The sequence below is a fragment of the Rhinoderma darwinii genome, chromosome 11 (assembly GCF_050947455.1).
Source record: "Rhinoderma darwinii isolate aRhiDar2 chromosome 11, aRhiDar2.hap1, whole genome shotgun sequence".
Lineage (NCBI taxonomy): Eukaryota > Metazoa > Chordata > Amphibia > Anura > Rhinodermatidae > Rhinoderma > Rhinoderma darwinii.
Window position 1 is genome coordinate 59,925,038 of NC_134697.1, and position 26,727 is coordinate 59,951,764.

Below are 26,727 nucleotides of genomic sequence, written 5' to 3' on the forward strand. Positions count from 1 at the left end.
AATCCATTTTGAGACACGGATACAAAAACGGACATAAAAAAAACTGCCAATTGAACAGTTTTTTTGGCCATTTTTTTCACGGTCGTGTGAATCAGGCCTTAATGTCATTTATTTAATCCTCCATCATGGGGCCGGTACTGCACAGGGTTCACACACTATAATGTAATCTCACCCCAGAGTGCCCGCTCGGCGCTCTCTGCCTGGCCCTGCTGCACTTTACACTACTCTCGTCTGCAATGTCGGAGACCAGCTGAGGGGGTGACGGGCAGAGGGGGGTGTTCGTGCAAGCAGCGCATCATTGATTATAGATTCAGTTTACCTGTTCCCTGCTGGGGAACACAGAACTTATAATCAATTAAATATACATTTTTCCAATAGTATTTCTGATAAAGTATTTGCAGAGGCTAAAAGTTGTGACGTTACGTACAATTATAGTAATATATGTTAAAAAGTTATTTATATAAAGAAAATTCATAAAATGATCTCTTGGTATTTTTTTCAGTTTAACACTAAGGGTATGTGCACACGCTTACTAAAAAACGGCTGAAAATAGCTTAAATAGAGTCCATGGAAAACAGCTCCAAAAACGTCCCAAGAAGTGTCCTGCACTTCTTCATCGCTGCCGTTTTTTTTATGCATTAAAAAAATGGCACGAAAAACGCTCCGTCGGAACAGAACGCCGTTTTCCCATTGAAATCAATGGGCAGATGTTTGGATTTTTCGGGCGTTTAAATTGAGATTCAAATGGAAAAATCGGCCATAGACTTGAAAAAAAAATAAATCTAGATTTTATTTTTGGGCAAAATTGCCCAGCCCTACCGACAGCTATTAAAAAGAATAACTGTAATTTCCAAAGAAGTTTGATTTGTCATAGAGTACCATCAGAAGTTTGGATCGGTTTAGATAAACGATCACAGCTGAAGTTGCAAAACGCTCAGGTCAGTGTGTGATATATATATATATATATATATATATATATACACACACACACACACACACACACACACACACACACACACACACACACACACACACACATCAATCGATGCTCTTAGTAGAACACCAAAAAGGTGAGCATACATAAACACATCCATAAGCCCGCTATCCTCTTATTTTAACCCCTTCCCTCTTTAGCCACTTTTGACCTTCCTGACCGAGCCTCATTTTTCAAATCTGACATGTGTCACTTTATGTGGTAATAACTCCGGAATGCTTTCACCTATCCAAGCGATTCTGAGATTGTTTTCTCGTGACACATTGGACTTTAAGTTACTGGCAAAATTTGCTCGATATGTTCAGTATTTAATTGTGAAAAACACCAAAATTTAGCGAAAAATTGCAAAAATTAGCATTTTTCTCAATTTAAATGTATCTGCTTGTAAGACAGGCAGTTATACCACCCAAAATTGTTGCTAATTAACATCCCCCATATGTCTACTTTAGATTGGCATCGTTTTTTGAACATCCTTTTATTTTTCTATGACCTCACAAGGCTTAGAACTTTAGCAGCAATTTCTCACATTTTCAAGAAAATTTCAAAAGGCCATTTTTACAGGGGCCAGTTCAGTTGTGAAGTGGCTTTGAGGGCCTTATATATTAGAAACCCCCAAAAAGTCACCCCATTTTAAAAACTTCACCCCTCAAAGTATTCAAAACAGCATTTAGAAAATGTCTTAACCCTTTACACATTTCACAGGAATTAAAGCAATGTAGAGGTGAATTTTACAAATTTCATATTTTTTTGCAGAAATAAATTTTTAGTACAATTTTTTAATAACACAGAAGGTTTTACCAGAGAAATGCAACTCAATATTTGTTGCCCAGTTTCTGCAGTTTTAGGAAATATCCCACATGTGGCCGTAGCGTGCTACTGGACTGAAGCACCGGCCTCAGAAGCAAAGGAGCACCTAGTGGATTTTGGGGCCTTATTTTTGTTAGAATAAATTTTAGGCACCATGTCAGGTTTGAAGGGCTCTTGCGGTGCCAAAACAGTCAAAATCCCCCAAAAGTGACCACATCTGGGAAACTACACACCTCAAGGAAATTATCTAGGGGTACAGTGAGCATTTTGACCGCACAGCTTTTTTACAGAAATTATTAGAAGTAGGCCGTGAAAATTAAAATCAACATTTCTTCAAAGAAAATGTAGGTTTAGCGATTTTTTTTCTCATTTTCACAAGGACTAAAGGAGAAAAAGCACCGTAAAATTTGTAAAGCAATTTCTCCCGAGTAAAACAATACCCCACATGTGGTAATAACCGGTTGTTTGGAGACACGGCGAGGCTGAGAAGGGAAAGAGCGCTATTTGGCTTTTGGAGCTCAAGTTTAGCAGGAATGGTTTGCGGAGGCCATATCACATTTACAAAGCCCCTGAGTGGACAAAACAGTGGAAACCCCCCACAAGTGACCCCATTTTGGAAACTACGCCCATTGAGGAAATTATCTAGGGGTATAGTGAGCGTTTTGACCCAACAGGTTTTTTGCATAATTTATTGGAAATAGGCCCTGAAAATGACAATCTAAATTTTTTCAAAGAAAATGTAGGTTTAGCTAATTTTTTCTCATTTCCACAAGGACTGAAGGAGAAAAAGCACCGTAAAATTTGTAAACCAATCTCTCCCGAGTAAAACAATGCCCCACATGTGGTAATAAACGGTTGTTTGGAGACACGGCAGGGCTGAGAAGGGAAAGAGCGCTATTTGGCTTTTGGAGCTCAAGTTTAGCAGGAATGGTTTGCGGAGGCCATGTCACATTTACGAAGTCCCTGAGGAGACAAAACAGTGGAAACCCCCCACAAGTGACCCCATTTTGGAGACTACACCCATTGAGGAAATTATCTAGGGGTATAGTGAGCTCTTTGACCCCACAGGTTTTTTGCAGAAATTATTGGAAGTAGGCCCTGAAAATAAAAATCTACATTTTTTTAAAGAAAATGTAGGTTTAGCTTATTTTTACTCATTTCCACAAGGACTGAAGGAGAAAAAGCACCATAAAATTTGTAAAGCAATTTCTCCCGAGTAAAACAATACCCCACATGTGGTAATAAACGGCCGTTTGGAGACACGGCTTGGCTTAGAAGGGAGAGAGCGCTATTTGGCTTTTGGAGATCACATTGAGCAGGAATGGTTTGCGGCGGCCATGTCACATTTGCAAAGCCCCTGAGGGGAAAAAAACAATGAAAACGCCCAAAAAGTGACACCATTTAGGAAACTACACCTCTTGAGGAATTGGGCAGTGAAAATAAAAACAATCCTTTTTCTTCAATAAGACGTAGCTTTAGCGCAAATTTTTTCATTTTCGCAACAAATAAAGGAAAAAAAGAACCCAACATTTGTAAAGCAATTTCTACCGAGTACGGCAATACCAATTATGTGGTCATAAACTGCTGTTTGGGCACACGGCAGGGCTCAGAAGGGAAGGACCGCCATTTGGAGTGCAGATGTTTCTGGATTGGTTTCTGGGCGCCTGTGGGCCCAAAACAGTGGAAACCCCCCAGAAGTGACCCCATTTTGGAAACTACACCCCTCAATGCATTTACCTACGGGTGTAGTGAGCATGTTAACCCTGCAGGTGTTTTGTAGAAATTAGTGTGAACTCGATGTTGCAGAGTGAAAATGGGATTTTTTCCACAGATATGTGGACAATATGTGGTGCCCGGCTTGTGCCACCATAACAAGACAGCTCTCTAATTATTATGCTGGGTTTCCTGGTTTTAGAAACACCCTACATGTGGCCCTAATCTCTTGCCTGGACAGTCGACCAGGCTCAGGAGTGAAAGCGTACCATGTAAAATTGAGGCCTAATTTGGCGATTTACAAAGTATTGGTTCACAACTGCAGAGGCTCAGATGTGAAATAATAAAAATAAACCCCTGGGAAGTGACCCCACTGTGGAAACTGCACCCCTCAAGGCATTTATTAAGGGGTGTAGTGAGCATTTTCACCCCACAGATCTTTTCCATAAATGAATGCGCTGTGGATGGTGCAAATTAAAAATTTATATTTTTCTCTAGATATGCCATTCAGTGGCAAATATGTCGTGCCCAGCTTATGCCACTGGAGACACACACCCCAAAAATTGCTAAAAGGGTTCTCCCGGGTATGACGGTGCCATATATGTGGAAGGAAACTGCTGTTTGGGCACGCTGTAGGGTTCAGATGGGAGGAAATGCCATTTGGCTTTTGGAGCGTGGATTTTGCTTGGTAGTAGTTTTGTTTGGAGTCTTACTGGTGTTTCCGTGTATAATGTAGGGGTACATGTAAGCCGGGCGGAGTATATAAGGGGCATAGTCAGGTGGTATAATAACGGGGTAAAAAAAAAAAAAATGATCCACAGATGTGTGTTACGCTGTGAAGCAATCCTTTCCGCACAGGCCGGTGTCGCAATGATAAATGGTGTCATTTCTTATCCCCCTTTTGGTCCACACTCCGCACCTTTGTAGTTTGGGGAATTTTGCTGGGAAGTGTTGTCCTGGTATAATACGGGCACCCTCGCTTCCAGCAGATATGTTTGGGCCCTCCCTTTCCTGGTTCCCTAATTTTAGGTCCTTGAAAAATCGCCTCTTCAAACAGAAGAAATGTTCCCCTCGGGCACAACTGCATATTTTTTTATTTCCTGACTTATTGGAGCCTTAACTAATTTTATTTTTCATAGACGTAGCGGTATGAGGGCTGGTTTGTTGCGGGACGAGCTGTAGTTATTATTGGTACCATTTTGGGGTACGTGCAACTTTTTGATCACCTTTTATCCTATTTTTTGGGATGCCAGGTAAACAAAAAAACGCAATTCTGGCACAGCTTTTTTCGTTTTTTTTATACAGCGTTCACCTTGCGTTATAAATTACATGTTAACTTTATTCTGCGGGTCAGTACGATTCCAGCGATACCTAATTTATAGAACTTTTTCATGTTTTACAACTTTTTGCACAATAAAATTACTTTTGTAAAAATAATGTATTTTTTCTGTCGCCAAGTTGTGAGAACCATAACTTTTTAATTTTTTTGTCGACGGAGGTGTATGAGGGCTTGTTTTTTGCGGGACGAGCTATAGTTTTTATAGGTACCATTTTTGGATACGTGCGACTTTTTGATCACTTTTTATTCTAATATTTGTAGGGCAAAGTGACCAAAAAACAGAAACTCTGGTAACGTCTTTTACGTTTTTTTTTACGCTGTTCACCGCGTGCAATAAATAATATAATAGTTTGATACCTCCGGTCGTTACGGTCGTGGCGATACCAAATACATATGGTTTATTATTATTTTTCAATAATAAAGGACTTAAGAGTAAAAGGGGGATTGTGTTTTATTTGATACTTGAAACTTTTACTGTTTTCAAACTTTTATTTTGTGCACTTTTTTTTACACTTTTTAATACTTTTTTTACACTTTTTCTCAAGTCCCACTAGGGGACTTGAAGGTCCAACGGTCAGATATTTTTTTTTCTAATACATTGCACTACCTATGTAGTGCAATGTATTAGATCTGTCAGTCATTCACTGACAGCAAGCCGATTAGGCTTCGCCTCCCGGCGGGGCCTAAATCGGCTTCCGTAATGGCAGAGCAGGAGACCATTGTGTCTCCTGTTGCCATAACCGCAGTCGCCAGTCCTGATTGCCTGTCAGGGCTGGCGATCTGCTAGTAACCGCTACGATGCAGCAATCGCTTTCGATTGCTGCATCGAAGGGGTTAATGGCAGGGATCGGAGCTAGCTCCGGTTCCTGCCGTTACAGGTGGATGTCAGCTGTACAGTACAGCTGACTTCCACCGCTGATGACGCCGGATCAGCTCCTGACCCGGCGCCATCTTGCCGGCAGCTACGGAAGCCGATCAGGCTCCGCCGCCGGGCGGATCTTGACCGGCTTCGGTGCTAGGCAGACCGGGAGGCCAGTATTAGGCCTCCGGTTGCCATTGCAGCCACCGGAACCCCGGCAATTTCATTACTGGGGTTCCGATGAGCTGCAAACACCTTAAGTGCAGCGATCGCGTTTGAGCGCTGCACTTAAGGGGTTAATGGCGGGGATCGAAGCTAATTTCGGTCCCCGCCGTTACAGCCGGATGTCAGCTGTAAGATACAGCTGAGATCCGGTGATGATGGCACCGGCTCAGCTTCTGAGCCGGTCCCAAACATTTGGCGTACATGTACGGCAAGATGCGGGAAGTCAGTACTTTCCATGACGTATATGTACGGCAAATGTCGGGAAGGGGTTAAAGACTTGGCAATTGTTGCTTCTAGTGAAAGTAGCAAACGAGCTGTCTCATTAATCAGTGCTCATTTTCTCGGCCCATATCAGGCCTTGTAATAGGACCTTTAGTCCTGGTAAAAAAAAAATTAAACCGGGTGCACATCTGTATTAACATTTACACTTCCATACGTATTCGATGGATCTTGGACTCAATGTCTGTTGTAACTGCACCTTCACCATATTTTGGTACTGTTTTTTTTTTAAATTGGAGAACCATTAAAAAAAAACCCAAAAAGAAAAAAACCCAAACCACAGCTACATGATAAAAATGCCACAGACCACAAAATTCGACATGTATGTAGCATATTTCACTTTAACTAAAGTTTGTCAAAAAGTTGTGTGAATCCAGCCTAAAACTATATTAACCCCTTAACGACCACCCACCGTCTTTTGACGGAGGGCGGTTTAGGTACTTAGTCTACAGCGACGTCTTTTGGTGTCGCTGTAGAAGAGGCTGATGAGCGCTCCTGTGAGGGCTCATCCCCTAAGCAGGAGCTGTAACTAACATCTCCTGATCTTAGAGCAGCCTGCTGAATACAGATGGGGTCAGAAAACATTCGGACCCCAGCTGTTTAACTCTTTGATTGCCACAGTCCGTGACATGATCAAAGGGAACTCCCCTCTTTGATCGTGTCACTGGAAACCCGGTGACATGATGAAAGAGCAGGGAATCCCTCTGCAGTCACCCCTGAGGACCTAGAAAGGACCCCAGGGCTGTCTGTTCAGTTTGCCTGCTGTTAGGGCAGCACATAGTGTATCCTAACAGCAGCCTGTGTCATAGTGACACAGTGTAATGTATTAGCATACAAGAGTATGCTAATACATAAAGTTATCCCTTAATGGAATTTTGCATAAAATATATTGAATTGCCCCTACATTACATAAAAACAAAAAACCCACACATATTAGGTGTCTAAACGACCGTAATAACCTGAAGAATTGAACAGGTTATTTAGCGTGAAAACTTCAACGGGATAAAAAAAAAAACACGATGCCAAGAACCGCTTTTTCCTATATTCACGCCGTAAAAATATTATTTTTCTACCCACAAACTGCAAAAAAAAATTACAATTTTTCCTGCATAAAACAAGGCCTCATACGGCCACGTCAATGAAAAAGAACTAAAAAAATAAAGTTATGGCTGCTGAAATGCAGACAAGTAAAAACTAAAAAAAATGTAGCTGTCATGAAGGTCTTTTCAGGCCCGGTCATTAAGGGATTGAAACGGGTGACATACCAAAACAAATTCATCTCACCTGAACTGTCAGAAGAGCTTGAACCCTTTTTGGCTGCTGCAGCTTTTGCAGGGGTCAGTTTTGCAGCAGGCTTTGCAGGGGTCAGTTTTGCAGCAGGCTTTGCAGGGGTCAGTTTTGCAGCAGGCTTTGCAGGGGTCAGTTTTGCAGCAGGCTTTGCCGGTGGAGTTTTTGCAGCAGGCTTTGCAGGTAACTTATCTTCTTCATCACTCGAGTCTGTTTATAAAGGAGTTATAAATGTAAAATACCATTCAGCCTGAGTTTATAGTCCCCATTTTGATCCTTCTAACTTTATAGGCAGCACTAGGGATTTTTAACCCCTTAAAAGGCTATATATATTTTTTTTTAAAATAGTTATGAACTTAGATGTAATCGTTTACAGGTGGATCCTGTGTGTCCGACACACAGGACCCGCCGACACTGAATCTGTCAGGTCCGTGGGACTGACTGATTCAGTGAAGAGCGCTAGATACAGCTGTTCTGTAGAGAATACAGAACAGCTGTATGTCCAAAACTAAAAATATTTTTTAATAAAGACTAATTACAAAGTTACACTAAACACACTGACTAATCTATTTAAAAAAATTAATAAATAAATAATAAGCAGCCTTCAAAAAAGGTACACAAAGGACATGGCCTATTTTGGCCTTCAGGGCAGTATGATTTTTCTTTCGCTCATCTTGTTTCCATCTCCTCATTCCAAAGAGCCATAACTTTTTTTTTTTCATTTGACATAAGGACTTTTTCTTTGCTGGGGCGCATTATATTTCTATTTTTTGTGTCACCGTTTTAAAAAGGTACATAAAATGTATAACCCTTATACTTCTTTTTTTTTTTATAGGGGGAGGGGGTTTGGTGGTGGACAAAAAAAAACCAGCAAGTCCACAATTGCTTTTGGAGATTTGTGGTGTGCTTTACTATGCAAGTCAGAAAAAAAAAATAAAAAAAATATTATATAATAATGGGGGGCCATCTCGTCAGATTTATTTGGGGACACAGAAGAGTGTTTTAAGTATAGGCTGCTGCCACTAGGTGGCATCCCTAAGCCAGAACGGTTAGCTCCTCCAGCAGGCACGGAGCTCATCAATTTGGACACTAGCAGTAGGAGCAGTAAGAAGAGGCAAACATGCATCAATAAAAACCAAATGTGAGAAAGAATAGACAAGTCAGACGCCACAAGGTCTACAATAGCCCCATAAATGCCTGAAGAATGACTCGGAACGGGGGTTCCCAAGACTGTCTGGTAAGTAAATCCGAATGGCTCTAACCACATTTAGATGATATAGAGACCCTATGTCTGGGAGGAGAGGGGCAGAAAGAGGGAAGAGCAGATAAAACCACCATCAGTCCCTCTTGTATTGCGCTCCCAAAAACATAATAATGGCTTGGAAGTCTACAGCTACCCCTACCCTGGTTCAATGGCTTAAAACAAGTAAATACTTATATCCTTTATTTTTGACAAGTCTGACTGGTTAAGAAGCCCCGCCTCCACACATGGGCAGGCGGGCGCGCGAGGGGGGCTTCAGGGAGCAGCAGGTGTGTGAAAAGTGTATGACTCTTTACATGCATTTTCTTGAAAATGTAGTTGGTTGTGCAGAATACACTTGAGCGGACGTTTTATTTCAGCTGTTGACTCTGGAACATTATGTTTGTTTGTTTAAAGATACAAAATTAAAGAGCCACCAGTTCTGACATTATTCGAAAGGAAGTGTCTGCCAGCAGAACATCCAACTTCGAGGAGAGAAGGTGAAGAAAAAGGCATCACGCGGAATCTCCAAGGAGAGGAGCGCCGAGCATGAAGGACCAACTGAGGTACCAAGGAACAGTTGCGTGCCGGTACAGAGGGGGGAAGCTGGACAACACATTCCAGTTTGGAAGCAGACGGCATTTGACAGGGGATAGGGAGCGGAAAACTTACCATAAAGAGAATTCAGGCCAATGCACCCCTAAAAAGGAAACCAAGACCCTTGATAAAAAATAACAGAAAAAGGGTACAACACCATGCTCCCGCACACAGCTAAAGTGGCGTTTCCAGGTCCTATGCAAATAAGGAAAGAAGGGTACCCGGTCTTGGACATTATTAGGGTATGTTCACACATATAACGGAATACGGCTGAAAATACGGGAGTGGTTTCCAAGGGAAAACAGCTCCTTATTTCAAGCCGTTTTTTAAGCAACTAGCGTTTTTTCTGTCCGTTTTTGGAGTCAATGAAAGACGGCTCAAGAAGTGACCTGTACTTTTTACGCGCCATTATTTGAAAAGGTGTAAAATAACGCCCCGTCGGAACAGAAGGCCGTATTTCACATTGAAATCAATGGGCAGATGTTTGTAGGCGTTCTGCTTCAGATTTTTCAGCCTGTGTGAACATACCCTTAGGACAACAGACTGAGAAACCGCAAATCTTCAGGACAGCGGTTTCTACAGCTGTACCGAGAGAAAATAAACTTTAGCTGCCTGAGGAAGATTGGTTCCTGAAGAAGATTGTATCTGAGCCACGAAGACCAGGGGACTGCGCACAGCAGATAGACCACGGTGGAGTACCATACCTGTCAGGACCACCATAATATTCTCAGCCTTGATGCCCCTGAAGGTCCAGGAGAGAGAAGATATACAGGAACCTGAATCAGGTTCCAGTGAGTGACCAGAGCGTCCACTTCCTGAGCTAGAAGATCCCACGTAGGTCCACATCTAGAGTCCCCTATCTGGTTAAGAGTCAGTCAGACCCATCCTGCTGCAGAGACCGCACTCGTAGGTTTATAGACTCTGGATTGAGGAACTCTGATATCCAGTTGTCTACTCCACAGGGGATATGGATAGAAGGGAAAAATTTACAGGACATTGCTGACTGATATCACCACTGGGCTGTGAGTGCCACTTTGATTTTGATGGTTTAGAAGTATAATGGAAAAGGTAAAGATAGATTGCCCCAGCGCCAATACAGGGAAAAAGTTCATTTAAGTGATCAAATTCTGTGCTAAGTCAGATGTTAGAAGACACCCTGAAAGGGGCGCCCCTAGAGTATGGTCGGAGAAGAGATGCAACAATGAAGTGAAAACACGTTCCAGAGAATCAGGCTGGAACGGTTTAGCGAGGATATGGATCAATCTACAGAATAGGATCACCCATTGGAGTGGGTGAGTGAAAAAGTATGGTCTGGTTTGAAATAAACATAAAACCCACCAGTAGGAGGGAAGAGCTGTCCAAGAGGTCTGCCTGGAAAGGCACATGGACCAAGAGGACAACCAGGTAGTTAATTACTGTGCCATGGACCATGGCTTAGTAGTTTGATGAAGCCATGAGAAGAGGCCGGAAGGAAGAGCCGCAATTTATAGTGGCGGGACTAGATGGCAAGCCTGAGGAAACGTTGATGGGTCAGGCATATTGGAATGTGGAATTGTACGTCCTCTATAACCACGGAGGAGAGGTACTTGCCCTGTGGCATGAAAATGGTCCCAATCCTTAAAGACAACTGAAAAAAAACAAGTCCAACTTTTGTCTTCACCCCGGATCCCTGGACTAGAGACGTGAAGACACAGACTGCAGAAACCCCCTCAAAAAGCAGACGTTGGGAGACGTGCTTGAGTCAGAACTCCAGAAACAGGAGGAGCCCGTCTTCCAGGGACTGCTACACGGCTTGAGAAAGCCCAGGAGAGTGAAGGGGATAGCTAGACACTGCCTCTTCTTCCCAGCAGTGATACCAGTGCTGGAGGAGCAGCCAGAGAAGGCACGTTGACCAAAAGTCTGGAGTGAAATAGAAGGGGTTTGGTGAATACTCAACTCTCCTGGATCCCCTTCTTTCAAACTCCCAGGTAAGGCCAGCAGGCCCCTTCCGTGTACCTCACTCTGGTGAGAGGGAGCACTGCTGGGGAGCAGATGGGAACCTGGGTGACCCTTAGTCATCACGCACACGACCGTTTCCGTTTTGCAAACCCACACACTAGAATGGGTGAGACGAACGCACAACAATAGGACAAGTTCTATAATTTTGAGAACGGATAGGACACTGAAGAAAACAATGCTCATGTGCATGAGCCCCTTAAAGCTAATGGGCGACAGAGAAGCTCTAGTCCCACTTATTTTAAACAGGGTCTCAACAGCATGGTGCAGTAGACGCAGTTTGCTCCTCTCAGGACGGGGATAACAGGGAGACAGCATTGTCCCTGTTTCCCACCTAGAGGGATATTGATTTAAAGAAAGTAAAAATAAAAAACAGTGTCCATAGGAGGCAGACCTCCCTGCTTTCTTAGCCGAAACGGATTAGTGCAGTGACTGCGCGAGGGGTATAGCAGGTTTAGGAGGAGCGAACACTTGACTCATCTCCTAGTGGCAGCAGCCTATACCCACACTCTTGTGTCCCCAATAACATGAGCGAGAAAAAAAATTCTGTGTCGCCGCATTCCAAGACCCAATTCTGAAATTTTCACTTATTTATTTTTTTCAATTATTGTAAAAAATGCAATTTGTGTTTTTCACTTACATTTTACTAGTTTTATACCTAAACAAAATGTTCTATTTTTTTATGTGCAATATTTATTAGTCCCACAAGGAGACTTGAATGTACAATCATTTGATCGCTCACATAACACATTGGACTACTTATGCAGTGCAATGTATTATTCTTGCCTTTAAAGTATCCCACTGACAGGTATCCCCTGGGGACCATTATTAGGTCCCCAGTTGCCGCAGAAATCCATTGGCACCCCATGATCGCATTGAGGGGGCACTGATGGTCTGACAGAAGGAGCCCCCTCCCTCTGTCAAATTTCTTAGATGCTGCAGGTTCCTATTGACCATGGCATCTAAGGGGTTACACAACCATATCAGCTAACACACACTAAGGGCAGGATGGGGGTTGTTTAGGACTGGAAAAACGTGGCTGCTTTCTTACAAAAATAGTGCCACACCTATCCACGGGTTGAGTGTGGTATTGCAGTTCAGCCCAATTCAGTTCAACTCAGATGATCGCCAATTCTGGGCACAACCCATGAACAGGTGTGGTGTTGTGTCTAGAAGAAAGCAGCCATGTTTCTTTAACACTTTACAACATCTGCTTCACAGTGCACAGCAATAGAAATCCTGAGGCAAAGGGTATAATACCCTATTTAATTTGGTTAAGATTGTAAAACCGCACTGCCATATCATACTACAAGTCAGATTTGATTGCTCAAAGTTAATTATTATTAGTTGAACAACATTAAATCTATGTTGCATGACAGAAGTTAAACAAATTCTCCAGGATTAGGAGGATATGGACCATACAACTAAAATCACATGTAGCGTGCGGATTTCTTATAACTGGTGCAAATGAAACGCAGAAGAATTGCATAAAAGGGAACATATTATGCTAAAAATGCAGTCTGATCTGTCAGCAGCATTTTATAGGAGCGGAGAAGATTGATGTAGAATGTTGTGGGAAAAGATTCAGTATAACAGTCTCTGCTCATTCTGGGCTTAGGAGTTCAGTCTCACTGATTGACAGCTATGTCTGTGTGACCACTCATACAGAGACGGCTGTCATTCATTGCGTGAGACTGCCAACTGCACTCCTAAGTCCAGAACGAGCAGACACTTCGATCAATAAATTACATGTTATACTCAATTTTTCCCCACAAAGCCATATATGAATTTGTTCAGCTCCTCTTGCTCTGTAATATCCTGCTGACAGATCAGACTGCATTTTCAACATGAATGGTTGCATTAAAAGGAAACCTATCAGGTCGCTGATCGTCAGCTTCTGCCAAGCCTGAAACGGCCGATTATATCCATTAATGTTCTAGTAAATAGCAAGCGTAGATATTGGTCTCTTTGAAACTACTAAACTTCAAAATGGCAAAGACTCACCAGAGCTGTCAGAAGAGCTGGAGTCCTTCTTGGCTTGTGCAGGCTTTACAGCACTCTTTACAGGTGTACTTTTCTGAGCTGAAGTGGTGACATTCTTACCAGTAGAATTTTTCTGTTCTGGTTTAGAAGACTTTTTCTCATCTTCGTCACTAGAATCTAAGTGAAGAGAATGAAATCCCCTTAAAATGTTTGAGTACATGAAACTCTACAAGTGATGCCATTAACAACATATAACTAAATAAATGTACAACATAAATTTCCACCCAAACAAAACGATCTGCTTACTACATTAACTGGTTACCGACAGGACGAGAATACTCATCCTGAGCGGCAGGTACTTGGCGCATTAGGTTGAGTATTCACGTCCTGTGTGACAGCCAGTGTCCACACGCCACGATGAGCGGGGCAACAGCTGTAACACATAGCCGCGCTCTATCGGCGGAGAAGAGAAACCTCTTCTCTCCGCCGTTAACCCCTTGAATGACACGATCAAAGCTAAATCGCGGCATTCAAAATTAAAGTGAGAAGGGTGTCTCCCCTGAGATAGTGTCACAGGAAACCCCTGTGACGCAATCAATGGCTATACCTGATATGGGCAGACAGCCTAGGCTCCATTGAAGGACCCCAGGGCTGTCTGACCGTATTTACTGTTGCTAGGGTATACCTAGGTGTGCCCTAACAACTGCCTGTGTACAATCAGTACACAGGCTAATGTACTGGCATACAGATGTATGCCAGTACATTAAAGTTTAAAAATAAGTCAAAATGAAAAAAACGTCTAAGCAGTCCGGGCTTTTGAAAACAGAAAAATCAAAAACGAAATCCGACCAAAGTTAGTTTCTCACACTTATTTTAATGGAAAGCAAGAGTGTATAAACAGCCCTCTTTCCATCAAGAATGGGTAACATGACTGTGGCTGGACACTGATCCCATTCCATGATTAGTCTGTTAAGTTAATATATTAAAAAAAAACTAAAAAAAAAAACTTCCTTGGACAAGTCTATTACACAATCAAAAGTTAAGTGGGGGAATTTATCAACTTTTATACACCAGTTTTCTGGTGTTGAAAAAAAAAAAACACGCGAATGTATCAAAAGTTGTAGTTGTGCAAAAAATTGCAGCTTAATGCATTTAAGCCACTCGCGGCACCTTTTTTTTTTTTTTTTTTAATCGAAGTGAGGAGCTTCGATGTAGGGACACGGCCATCCGCAGCCAGACGTTTACGCCAGAAACGACAGGGGAAATCTAAGCCAGCTGGCGTAGATATCCCTTTCTGAAGCAGTCAGATATGCGCCTAATTTACTAAGAGGCGTGCGCCTCTTAAAGGGGTTATGTGGGGACTGGAAATTATTAGCAGTGCCGTCACTGCAGTACGTGAGAACATTCGCTAATATACATTCTGGTCCCCCGTCACGCTGATTATGAGATTTTAAAATCGATTTCTACAGCGCTGCCAGGAGACCGGAAGTCTAGCGGCACAGTCTAACTTCATGACACGACTCGGCGGCATGTGACCGGCCCCGCTGTACGGTATGTAATCGCTGTACTACTGCTTATACATAGAGTACAGCGGGGCCGGTCATATGACGATGAGTCGCGTCGTCATGAAGGAAGACTTTACCACTAGACGGAATGTACTGTATATTAGCAGTGTACTCACATACTGCAGGGAGTACACTGCTAATAATTTTCTGTCCCAACATAACCCCTTTAATAAATTAGTAGGTGCATTTTACGAAGATGATCTTTATATTAAGTCTGGTGTATAGAACGCCAGACTTAATAAAGTTCCCCCCCAGTGGATTTAGTACTGAAATATGTATTGAAGTCACCTTGAATGCCAACAGAATTAAAAAAACTCTTATAAATGGCAAGGGCGGCCATATTGTATACTACACCTTTCTGTATGAAATATTAATAGTGTGCTTTACAGAAGGAAAAGCCTATTATAGCCTAGGCCCCATGTAGCTTGAAAGACTAACCTGAATCACTGGACGAATCTTTCGCCTTTTTAGCCGCTGTTTTTGCTGCTGGTGCAGGGGATTTGCCTGGAGTGGTCTTACCTACCAAAAAAATAGGGGCAAAACTAATGAACACAAACAAACCACAGCTCATGAAATCCTTATTTTAGATTTTCCACCATTAGTGAAAGACCATTACTAAAGCCAACAGCATTTATATTCCATTCCAAGTGCAGAAGTCGAAAACCTGAAATGTAGCGGTCCAGCTGTTTTCCAAGAGCCAGGACCGCTTCATTCCAGGTATCGAATGGGAAAGCAGCTTTCAGCCCCCCACTAGCACAACCTTCTGACATGTCTAAATTATATGATAAAAAAAATCCTGAAATTAGAAAACCGGAGGACACCATTTAATTTGATATTCAGGCAGCATTTCCATGAAAAAAAATATATAAATACCTTTTTTTGCTGGTGGTTCCTCTTTATCACTATCTGAAGAGTCACTGCTGCTCTCTTTTTTAGCCTTTGGAGTAGCTTTTCCACCTGCTTTCTTTTGCTCAGCAGGGGGCGGCACAGCACTGTATGCACCTTAAATTCATAGAAACAGAAAAAAAAACACAAGGAACCAGTTAGCTCTAAATAGTTATGGGTAGATTGTGCTGAAACAAAATAATCCAACACAAAAACACAGGAAAACTAATAAAAACACAGATTTTGATGCCAACCATACGCTGAGAAATTATCACTTAAGATTACATGCCTAAAGTCAGAGCTCCAAAATTCAGAGATTCTGATCATTTGGATAATTTCCGGTTCTTATTTCAGTCAGGTGCAGTGCGGTCATGAAGACTTTGTGTAGTTCTCAATATACCCGTCCCCACATATACATACATGACTTCTACTATTCAAGCCTAGTAGGCTGAAGATATTGATGTCAGAAAATCGGAAGAGAACATCTCATAAGACTCACCTTGGAGTACAACAAAAGTCTTTAAAGCCTTTGAATTTTAAAAGATCATATTTGTGTATAAAAGATATGAAACAGTTTCACATTTTAATGTACGTTAAATGGTTTTTCTAGAACTCTTCTGCTAGTTCTCCAAGTACAGTTCTTATTCAACCTCTTTGTGCCGTCTGTCTGGAGCTAAAATATAACAAGGTTTCTACCATTTGGCCAGTACCCAAAGTTGCGCATCAGTGCCAAAAATTTCAAGTTAAGAACACTAGAATTCTTCTAATAGTTTTGGATACACAACAAAAAAGAGCTGAATAAGTGGATGGAGTGGTCACAGCCACTGATGAGCCATATTTAATGGTGACTGCGAGAAAGATCCTACCTGACTTTGGCTTAGTCTTTGCAGCTGGGGCTTCATCTTCAGAGCTGTCAGAAGAGTCATCACTACTAGGATTCTGCTTTCCCTTAGTTGCCTTCTTAACTGGAGGTTTAGCAGCTGCCGGGGACTTGTCCAGTGGTGTCTTCACAGCAGCTGTCTGTAGCATGTAAGGAATACATTTCCAGTTTAAAACTAGAATGGGTATAATGTTACAAACCATTGAATAATAGGATTGTACTCCACCTTTGCTGGCGTGCTATCATCTGACTCTTCACTGCTGCTGCTATCAGGTTTTCTAGCTGTTGCAGCAGTCTTTGCCACTGGAGTAGTCTTTGCTGCTAACATGAAAACACATTGTCAAAGTCATTTGGGAGTCCATTAGATGAATCTCTTAGCAGTTTAAATGGAACTTTAAGAAACTTTGCAACTTTCTCATCTCCTATCTCTGTCTCACCGGCGGCAAATAACAAAATGATTCAGCTATCCATAGTTCATCAGAGCTATCTCACGCCGGTGAGACTGTATAGAATGGGTAGATACCCTAGCACTGAATGCCATAGATGCCGTTTTCCCAGATCTGATTTCTGGCATATGATCTGGGATTGCCCAATGGTGGCCTCCTTTTGGGGGGATGTGATGAGTGGTTGAGGAAGTGGTGAAGCAGCCGATCCCCCTTTCACCAAAGGTCTGTTTATTTGGGGTGCTGCCTGAGGATCAGTGGCCATTCCACATGCGTATTCTACTGCAAGAGGTATTGTTTATGGCAAGGAAAACCATCGCACTTCGGTGGATGGATCAGAGACCTCCTAGGGTGGCGAAATGGAAATCGCTGATCAATTCCATTATTCCATGAGCGAGTTTTATATAAGAAAAGAGGGTGTATTAGTAAATTTTATAAAATATGGCAGATTTGGTGTGACTCATCATGCACTCTGTACACTCCGCATAGATTCACAGATCTGAGGGACCAGTTGCTGCAACCTTGAGGAGGGCTGATGACATACGAATGGCTACTTGCAGGATCTCTATATTTTGTCTGAAATAATTTGAAAATTGACCTTAAAATGTATGGTGCCCGCTGGGATGTCCTTATTGAAGGTTAAATATGTGATCTAATGTGTCATGACCTGTTAATTACTACCATTACTACTATGCCTCTATGTTCATGTAATGTAGGATTACCTAAATGTGTTTCTTTGCTGTTCTTTACTACGGACATTTGTATTGTGCAAATTCTTTCAATAAAACGAGTTTAAAAAAACCAAAAACTTTGCAACTTAAGAAAAAATTTCACTCTATAATAAGAGCATAGCAAGAGCGTGTCCGTCAACAAACTTATTGACTGTTACCAACAACAGGAAAGCCCTGAACTACAATACAGGCTGTAACTCAAGATCTGTACAAGATTAGTAACGTAATAGATTGATCAACTTTATTCTTCAACTTTTTATGCAGATAATTTATTTTTTAAAAAAGTGTTCAAAGGGTAAACATGCGTTTTAATATATTCAGAACAGCAGAATCTACTGCATATTTGCACCGAAAATATCACGCTTATTATATAAAAGGGAAAAAAAAATAAAATAATTTTTTTAAGTGACAAGTTATATCTAAAAAAGGTACTCTGCACCTTCTCCCAATTACAAGAAAGAAGCTTATCCCTCCCCAACTTTAACAAAAATTATCCATTTCCACACGCAGAGCCAATGATAGTCAATAGTGTGCTGCGCGGTCAGAAACAGTCTTCACACGTCTACACCTGTAAAAACCGCACAGCCAATAACGACATAGCAAAACTGCATCAATTCGTGGTAAAGGTTTTCCCGTAAAGTTTTTGGCCACAATAACACTACTGCAACGTGTGAAGCCAGCCCTAATGATGGCATTTTTAGGAAGCATTCTACAAAACCAGTTTAGTTTTCAGTCCCATACATCTGATAACAAAAGGCAATCCCCAAATATAACCGCTGGCTTTGAGGTGCGAGAAGGGGGTTGACTGCCTTAATAGGGAATATTGATGTAAGAGAGGTGGACTCCCCTACACAGACGGACCGCAATTTCACAGGACCGTTACTTTAGACACAAAGAATTAAATTTTGTGCAAATTTATTTGAAAGCATCTTTTGTACACTGCAAAGAATTCAATGTTACAAATACTAAAGAGCAAATCCCTAGGCGTTGGTATTCTCCAGAAAGAGACATACAGTACTCGGTAATCTTCTAAACTCGCTATCAATTCAGCAGCTCTTAAATGTGCTTCGCCAAGGCAATAACTTAAAAAGGGACAAATGGTATTACCTGGGGACTTGGCAGCCGGAAGCTGCTTTTTCTTCGGTGATTCATGTTCAGAACTACTAGAATCAGAGCTGGAGTCCTTTGCTTTTTTCAGAGGTGGCTTCTTGACACTTGCGGCCTTTACTTGGGGTGTGGTCTTTTTCTAATGAAAGGAGGAAAATAAAAATAATGTGATATTACCAAAAATGCAAGTATGAAGAATAAGACTATTTTCCACAAGTTATGCAGATGCAGCATCAAATAAAGAGGTCCTTCATCAAGCTGCTTCCCTAATCATGAACAGAATTATCTACAATTGGGAAGTGCATCCCAACCAAGAGATTTTGCTGAAAAGAGATGGACATGTTCATCAAACAGCCTCAATTGTAACATTTTAGTAAGAAAGGTTGCGGTTCAATTCAATAACAAAACATTGATCTTATCCGCTTTTGGAACACTACACATTTTGCAGCGCCATATTCTGGGAGCCAGAACTTTTTTATTTTTTTCCACCACCGGAGCGCTGTCAGGGCTTATTTGTTGCGGGACAATCTGTAATTTTCATTGGTACCATTTTGGGGTACATGCCATTTTTTTGATCACTTTTTATTCCATTTTTCAGCAAGAAAGGTGACCAAAAACAAGCAATTCTGACAATGTTTTTTATTTGCGGCGTTCACCCTTGGCTATAAATGAACATTTTACTTTATTATGCGGGTTGGTACGATTACAGCGATACCATATGTATAGCGTTATTTTTACATTTTGCAGCGTTTGCGCAATAAAATAACTAATTTATAAAATAAATTATTTTTTGTCCCCATATTCTGAGAGCCATAACTTATTTTTCAGTCAAAAAAAGCTGTGTAAGGGCTTGTTTTTTGCGGGACGGGTTGTAGTTTGTATCGGTACTATTTTGGCGTACATGCGACTTTTTATTGTATATTTTGGGAGGGGTGGTGACCAAAAAATAGTGATTCTGACATTGTATTTTATTTGCGGTGTTCACCTTGAAGGAAAAATATTATAGTTTTATAGTTGGGGTTGTTACGAACGCGGTGATACCAAATATGTGTACTTCTTTTTTACGTGTTCTATGAAAAAAATCAGTTCTTGTTTATGTCACTTATAGCTTTTATTTTTACACTTTTTTTTTAAACATTTAAAAAAAAAAATGTAATCTTTTTTTCTTTTTTTACTTGTCCCACTAGGGGACACTTAGACTTGCAGCTCTGATCGCTGCTGGAATACATTACACTACACACGTAGTGTAATGCATTCCAACTGTCATTGTGACGTAACAGTCACTCTGACAGGAAGCCTCGGAGGACCGGCAGAGGCTGGTCCCCATAGGCTTCTGTACATGGCAGCCCGGAAGCCATTGTCTGGCGTCCGGTTGCCGTGGGTACCATCACCAGCCCCCGTGATTTCACGTGGGGGCAGCCGATCTGCGCTAAACATCTTAAATGCGGCAATCAAAATTGAACGCCACATTTAAGGGGTTAACTGCAGAAATCAGTGGCCATGGGCCACTGATCGCCAACAGGGCAGACACCCTGCACAGTTAACCGCCACTGCAGTGTAGCGCCGCGCGGCGGTTAACTGTCAAAGCACAGAAGTAACTGCACGTCAAGGTGCGCAAAGGGATTAATGACCGGGCCTGAAAAGGTCTTAATGACCAGCTACATTTTTCTGTTTTTACCTCTCTGTATTTCAGCAGCCATAACTTTTTTTTTTTTTCATTGACGTGGCCGTATGACGCCTTGTGTTATGCGTAGAAATTGTACTCTTTTTTTTCATACTTTGGAGGTAGAAAAAAATATATATTTTTACGGCGTTAATATAAGAAAAAGCGATTCTCTGCATAGTTTTTCTTGTTTATTTTTTTATCCCGTTTACGTTTCACGCTAAATAACCAGTTAGATTAATTCTTCAGGTTATTGCGGTCGTTTAGATACCCAATATGTGTAGGTTTTTTGTTTTTATTTAGTTTAGGGGCAATAAAATATATTTAATGCAAAATAATGACTTTGTTTATTTTATGTTTTAAATCCCATTAACCCTTTAATGACCAGCCTATTTTAGACCTTAATGACCAAGCTATTTTTTACGTTTTTCAATTGTCGCATTCCAAGAGCTATAACTTTTTTATTTTTGCGTCGACATAGCTGTGTAAGGTCTTGTTTTTGGGACAAGTTATATTTCTTAATAGCACCATTTTGGGGTACATAAAAGTTTAATCAATAGATTATACGCCGTTTACCGTGTGGTATAAATAACAATAACTTTATTCAGCGGGTTGTTACGATTGCAACGATACCAAATTTGTATCGATTTTGTATGTTTTACTTCTTTTACACAGTAAAAACACTTTTTCAAAAATTATTTGTTTTTGTGTCTCCATATTTGAAGAGACATAACGTTTTAATTTTTTTGCCGATGCAGTTGTGGGAGGGCTTTTTTTTGCCTGACTACTTGTAGTTTTTATCGGCACCATTTTGGAGTAGATGCAACTTTTTGATCACATTTTTTTTAAGCCAGGATTCACAGAAAACCACAATTTTTCCATTGTTTTGTATTTTATTTTTTACGCTGTTTACAGTGACGGTTAAATAATGTAATAGCTTTATAGTTGGGGTCATTACGGACGCGGCGATACCAAATACGTGTAACTTTTTTTTTTTTTTACTTTGTTTTAATAAAGCATTTTGTAAGGGGAAAAAGTGTGTTTTTAATGATTTTTTTTTTTTTTAACTGTAGTAAACTTTTTTTTTTAAACTTTTTTACTAGTCCCACTAGGGGACTTTAATATGCGATTATCCGATCGCTTTTATAATACACTGCAATACTTCTGTATTGCAGTGTATTACTGCCTGTCCGTGTAAAATGGACAGGCATCTGCTAGGCCATGCCTCTGGCATAACCTAGCAGACATTCACCACAGGCAGACCTGGGGGCCTTTATTAGGCCGCCCGGCTGCCATAGAAGTCGCCGGGTGTCGGAGAGAGGGAGCTCCCTCCCTCTCTCCAAAACAACTCAGATTTGGCGCTCGCTATTGAGCGCCGCATCTAAGGGGTTAAACGGGTGAGATCGACACAGATAATCAATCTCACCCGCTCGAGCAGGGATGCCCCCAGCTACCTCTGGCAGCTGAGAGCAGGGAGATTTAACGGCTCCCTGCTCTGTTTATTTATTCTAATGCAGCGCCGTGAAAAGGCGTATGCATCAGAATAAAGCCCATTATGGCCGCCGTGAAAAGGCGTATTGGCGGTCACTAACGGGTTAAGGGATAACTTTATTTTTTACTTGTAATGTATTAGCATACTCCTGTATACTAATATATTATACTGTGTCACTATGACACAGGCTGCTGTTAGGGCAGCACAGTGTATCCGAACAGCAGGCAAACAGAACAGACAGCCCTGGGGTCCTTTGTAGGTCGCCAGGGCTGACTGCAAAGGGATTCCCCGGTGTTTGACCAGGTCACCGGGTTTCCGATGACTAGATCAAAGCAGGGAGTTCCCTTTGATCTTGCCGCAGTCACGGACCGAGGCGATCAATGGGTCAAACAGCTGGGGTCAGACTGTTTTCCGACCACAGCTGTATTCAGCAGGCTGCTCTAAAATCAGGAGCGGTTAGTTACAGCTCCTGCTTAGAGGAGGAGCGTCCACAGGAGCGCTCATCAGCCTCTTCTACAGCGACACCAAAAGACGTCACTGTAGACTCAGGACATGCACCGCCTGCCGTCAAAAGATGGTGGGCGGTCGTTAAGGAGTCTAACATACCAGGAGAGCTTTCATAGCTTCTTCTTCAGAGTCGGAATCATCACTGGAGTCTTCACTGCTGCTTTTGGCTTTCTTTGGTGGAGGCACTTTGGCTATGGGCTTTATTCCTGTTGGAACAGCTAAAATAAAATTTATAGGAAATGATTAATACTTTTTGCATTTAATAAATACAAAGTTTACCTGAAACGAAGGCTCCACAAGTGCTAAGAAATTAACCACATCCTTCTCACAGGTTTTACCTTGTTTTTTTGCAGGTGGCTCATCTTCACTTGAGCTCTCATCACTGCTGGATTCATCAGCAGATTTCTTAGCAGGCAGACCATTGACGGGATGTTTCCGTTTCTTTGAATCTGGGGACCTGAAATTATTTTTCATGTTTCATGAAATACATATGAACTGCTTCAAATGACATGAGGGAAAATGAGCCTGCATTTGAAATACTAGTGATATAGTCCTGAGCACATTTAAAATATTAATTTACCCCTTAGGTCACGGCTACACAGACATTTTGTAGGGCTACTGATTGATGTTAAAGAGGCTCTGTCACCACATTATAAGTGTCCTATCTTGTACATGATGTGATCGTGCTGTAATGTAGATTACTAAACCTGATGTCTCCATCTCTGTGTGTGGCACTATCATAACTCCTAAGCAGCACGCCCGCTGTCTCGGGGTTATTTTTGACTCAGATCTTTCCTTTACTCCTCACATACAATCACTTTCACGCTCCTGTCATTTTCACCTCAAAAACATCTCCAGAATCCGCTCTTTTCTTACGGAGGAAACTGCCAAAACTCTCATTGTTGCTCTGATTCACTCTCGTCTTGACTACTGTAACTCATTACTAGTCGGTCTTCCCCTCACTAAACTCTCCCCTCTCCAATCTATCCTCAATGCAGCAGCCAGGCTCATCTTTATGACCAACCGCTACACCAACGCCTCTAATCTGTGCCAGTCACTGCACTGGTTGCCCATCCCCTTCCGAATAAAATTCAAACTTATTACTCTCACCCACAAAGCTCTCCACAGTGCTGCACCTCCTTACATCTCCTCCCTCATCTCTGTCTACCACCCTACTCGGGCTCTACGTTCTGCCAACGACCTTAGATTAAAATCCTCCATAATCCGAACCTCCCACTACCGTCTCCAGGATTTCTCTCGTGCTGCACCCGTCCTCTGGAATGTGCTACCCCAGACAATCAGATTAATTCCCAATATCCACAGTTTTAAACGTGCCCTGAAAACACATTTAGACCGGCCTATAACATTCCCTAATCTGACTCCTTCCCATGGCCCCCCTTATAGATCAGTCATCAGAATAAGATTCCCTCACACTCCTTCTCTTCATGTCCGTCATACACGGATACTGGCTGGTGACCGGCTCGTGCAGCTTTATGTTACCACCGCATGTGTATAAAACTGGCCGGACCATTGTACAGAACAAACACTATTACACTTTGTGTCTCCCTTATGTCCTCATAGATTGTAAGCTCTTGCGAGCAGGGTCCTCACTCCCCAGGTTTGAATTGTAAATGAACTTTGTCACTATGTAATGTCTGATATTGTTTGTTTCATGTTTCCCTCTAAATTGTAAAATGCTGCGTAATATGTTGGCGCTATATAAATAAAGATTATTATTATTAGTATTATTATTATTTAGAAAAACAATCATTTTTGACGGAGTTGTGACCTATATTATCTTTATGCTAATGAGTTTCTTAATAGACAACTGGGCGCGTTTTACTTTTTGACCAAGTGGGCGTTGGAGAGAACTGTATGACGCTGACCAATCAGTGACCAATCCGCATCATACACTTCTCTCCATTCATTTACTCTGCACATAGTGATCTTACTAGATCACTACGTGCGGCCACATACACACACATTAACGTTACTCAAGTGTCCTGGCAATTCGGTAACGTTTGTGTGAGATTTACAGCAGGGCAAGCGTAATCTCGTGAGATTACGCTGTAAACTGTCATTTAAAACGAGATTACGCCTGCCTTGCTGTAAATCTCACACAAACGTTACCGAAGTGTCGGGATTCTGAATAGACATCCCGTCCCGGCTGGAAGTGATGTCTATTCACTGTCAGGACACTTGAGTAACGTTAATGTGTGTGCATGTGGCTGCACATAGTGATCTAGTAAGAACACAATGCTGCTATGTGCTGTATAAATGAATAGAGAGAAGTGTATGACGATGATTGGTCACTGATTGGTCAGCGTCATACACTTCTCTCCACAACGCCCACTTGGTAAAAAAAGTAAACCACGCCCAGTTGGGCTTTAAGAAAGTCATTAGCATAAAGCTAATATAGGTCATAACGCAAAAATGATTTGTTTTTCTAAATAAAACACTGCTGTACTCTACATTACAGCACCGATCACATCATGTACAAGATAGGCCACTTATAATGTGGTGACAGAGACTCTTTAACGATCAAGTGATGGCTGAAGTCCACAAGATTGCATGCAACTCAGTGTATTCTTTTGAACTGCCGTTGAAGCTCAATAGTTAAGAATCAATCAGCATCGCTACAAAAAGTCCATGTAGCCCAGGCCTAATAGGACATATAGATCAGGGTAATCTTGTTTGGACAAACCCTTAAAGAAAAGTCACAATATTCTAAAATATTTAAATGCAAAATTTTAAATATTATGCGCTCATCTGTTCAGTCAATTCCATCATATGTAAATAAAATTTAACTTTTTGGGATGTTTTCGATCGATGCCCATACAAGTTCCCATTGCCTGGAGGCTAGAAAAGTCAAACAAGCTCTTAAAATCTACAGTATTTACTCCACTCATACTCTATGAGAAATGAGGGTTCCGCAAGGTAATTATTATTTTTCTTTTGACAGGTGAATTGTCTAAACAAAGATACACAGACAGAAAGTAGAAAAGGTAACTTACTTTATCCAATCATTGTATATATCCAGAAGCGAGGTCTGGTTAGCGTCCTGATCCTTCTGTTATAGGAACAAAAAAGTTCTGACAGTGAATATAGACACATACCACCAACCCTTGCAGTAAATGAGGGTGACATTAATATCTACATTATGGTGGTCACGATAGCAGAATTTGGACACAGATACCGATACTTCGTGTAGTATTACGATTCCAAAATGATACTTTGCCAACAATAAAAAATATATTTCTCATTTTCTGATGGGAGGCACGTGGTGTGATGAATTTTGAACCTTCATGTGCCTCACATTAATAGTAATTAACCCCATCAAGTTTCTCCCAGTCATGATGGGCAACATTGGGTTAACGTGTGAGGTACATGATGGGGTTAATTACTATTAATGTGAGGCTCATGGATGTTCAAAATGGCTATCACCTCGTGCCTCGCATTAATAAGTGAAAGAAAGCAGTTTTTACTGAATTTTACAGCATACACATCATAAATGACACTATAAATTTGTTGTGCGGGTTATTACGGTCGCGACAATATCGAATTTGTGTATATTTTATGTATTGAGACTTATTTTAATGTTTATTGTAAAAAATTAGTGTGTTTTCACATTTTTCTTTAACATTACTTTATTTTCCTGGCATTTATCTATATGCCAGTACATTAGCCTGTGTACTGATAGATATGTCCTAACAACTGCCTGTGTACAAAGTATGCCCTAACAACAGGAACTATGGTCAGACAGCCCTGGGGTCCTTCAATGGACCCTGGGCTGTCTTCCCATATATGGTATGTCCCTCAATCCCATCACAGGGATTCCCTGTGATGTGATCCAAGGGGCATCCCCCTTCTCATTTTCCCCTTGAATACTTCGGTATGTCCTAACAGCTGCCTGTGTTCTATCAGTGCACAGGCTAATGTACTGTACTATAGATCTATGCCAGTATATTAAAGTTTAAAAAAGTAAAAACAAAGCAATGTTAAATTAAAAAAAAATACACATACACCTTTGACAATAAACATAAAGGCCTCATTCACACGGCAGGGTTTCCCGGCCGGGTGCCGGCCGTTCATAAATCGGCCGGCACCCGGCTGCATTAGGAATAATAGACCCCTAA

The 26,727-nt window shown here is 41.4% G+C and overlaps 1 protein-coding gene across 2 annotated transcripts in view; it reads right to left on the reverse strand.

The window, feature by feature from the left end:
* The window catches only part of NOLC1 (nucleolar and coiled-body phosphoprotein 1), a 42,630-nt gene that overhangs the window by 12,279 nt on the left and 3,624 nt on the right, over nucleotides 1-26,727 (reverse strand). The window contains exons 2-11 of one of the 2 annotated variants that reach the window (XM_075841623.1): nucleotides 25,606-25,661; nucleotides 22,930-23,048; nucleotides 22,691-22,809; nucleotides 18,930-19,068; nucleotides 16,875-16,966; nucleotides 16,635-16,788; nucleotides 15,757-15,885; nucleotides 15,322-15,402; nucleotides 13,340-13,495; nucleotides 7,501-7,713 (exon numbers count right to left, since the gene is read on the reverse strand). In XM_075841623.1, coding sequence (XP_075697738.1) covers nucleotides 7,501-7,713; nucleotides 13,340-13,495; nucleotides 15,322-15,402; nucleotides 15,757-15,885; nucleotides 16,635-16,788; nucleotides 16,875-16,966; nucleotides 18,930-19,068; nucleotides 22,691-22,809; nucleotides 22,930-23,048; nucleotides 25,606-25,661 — 1,258 coding nt within the window. Of the gene's footprint in view, nucleotides 1-7,500; nucleotides 7,714-13,339; nucleotides 13,496-15,321; nucleotides 15,403-15,756; nucleotides 15,886-16,634; nucleotides 16,789-16,874; nucleotides 16,970-18,929; nucleotides 19,069-22,690; nucleotides 22,810-22,929; nucleotides 23,049-25,605; nucleotides 25,662-26,727 lie in introns of both variants that reach the window. The other variant, XM_075841622.1, reaches the window with a different exon arrangement.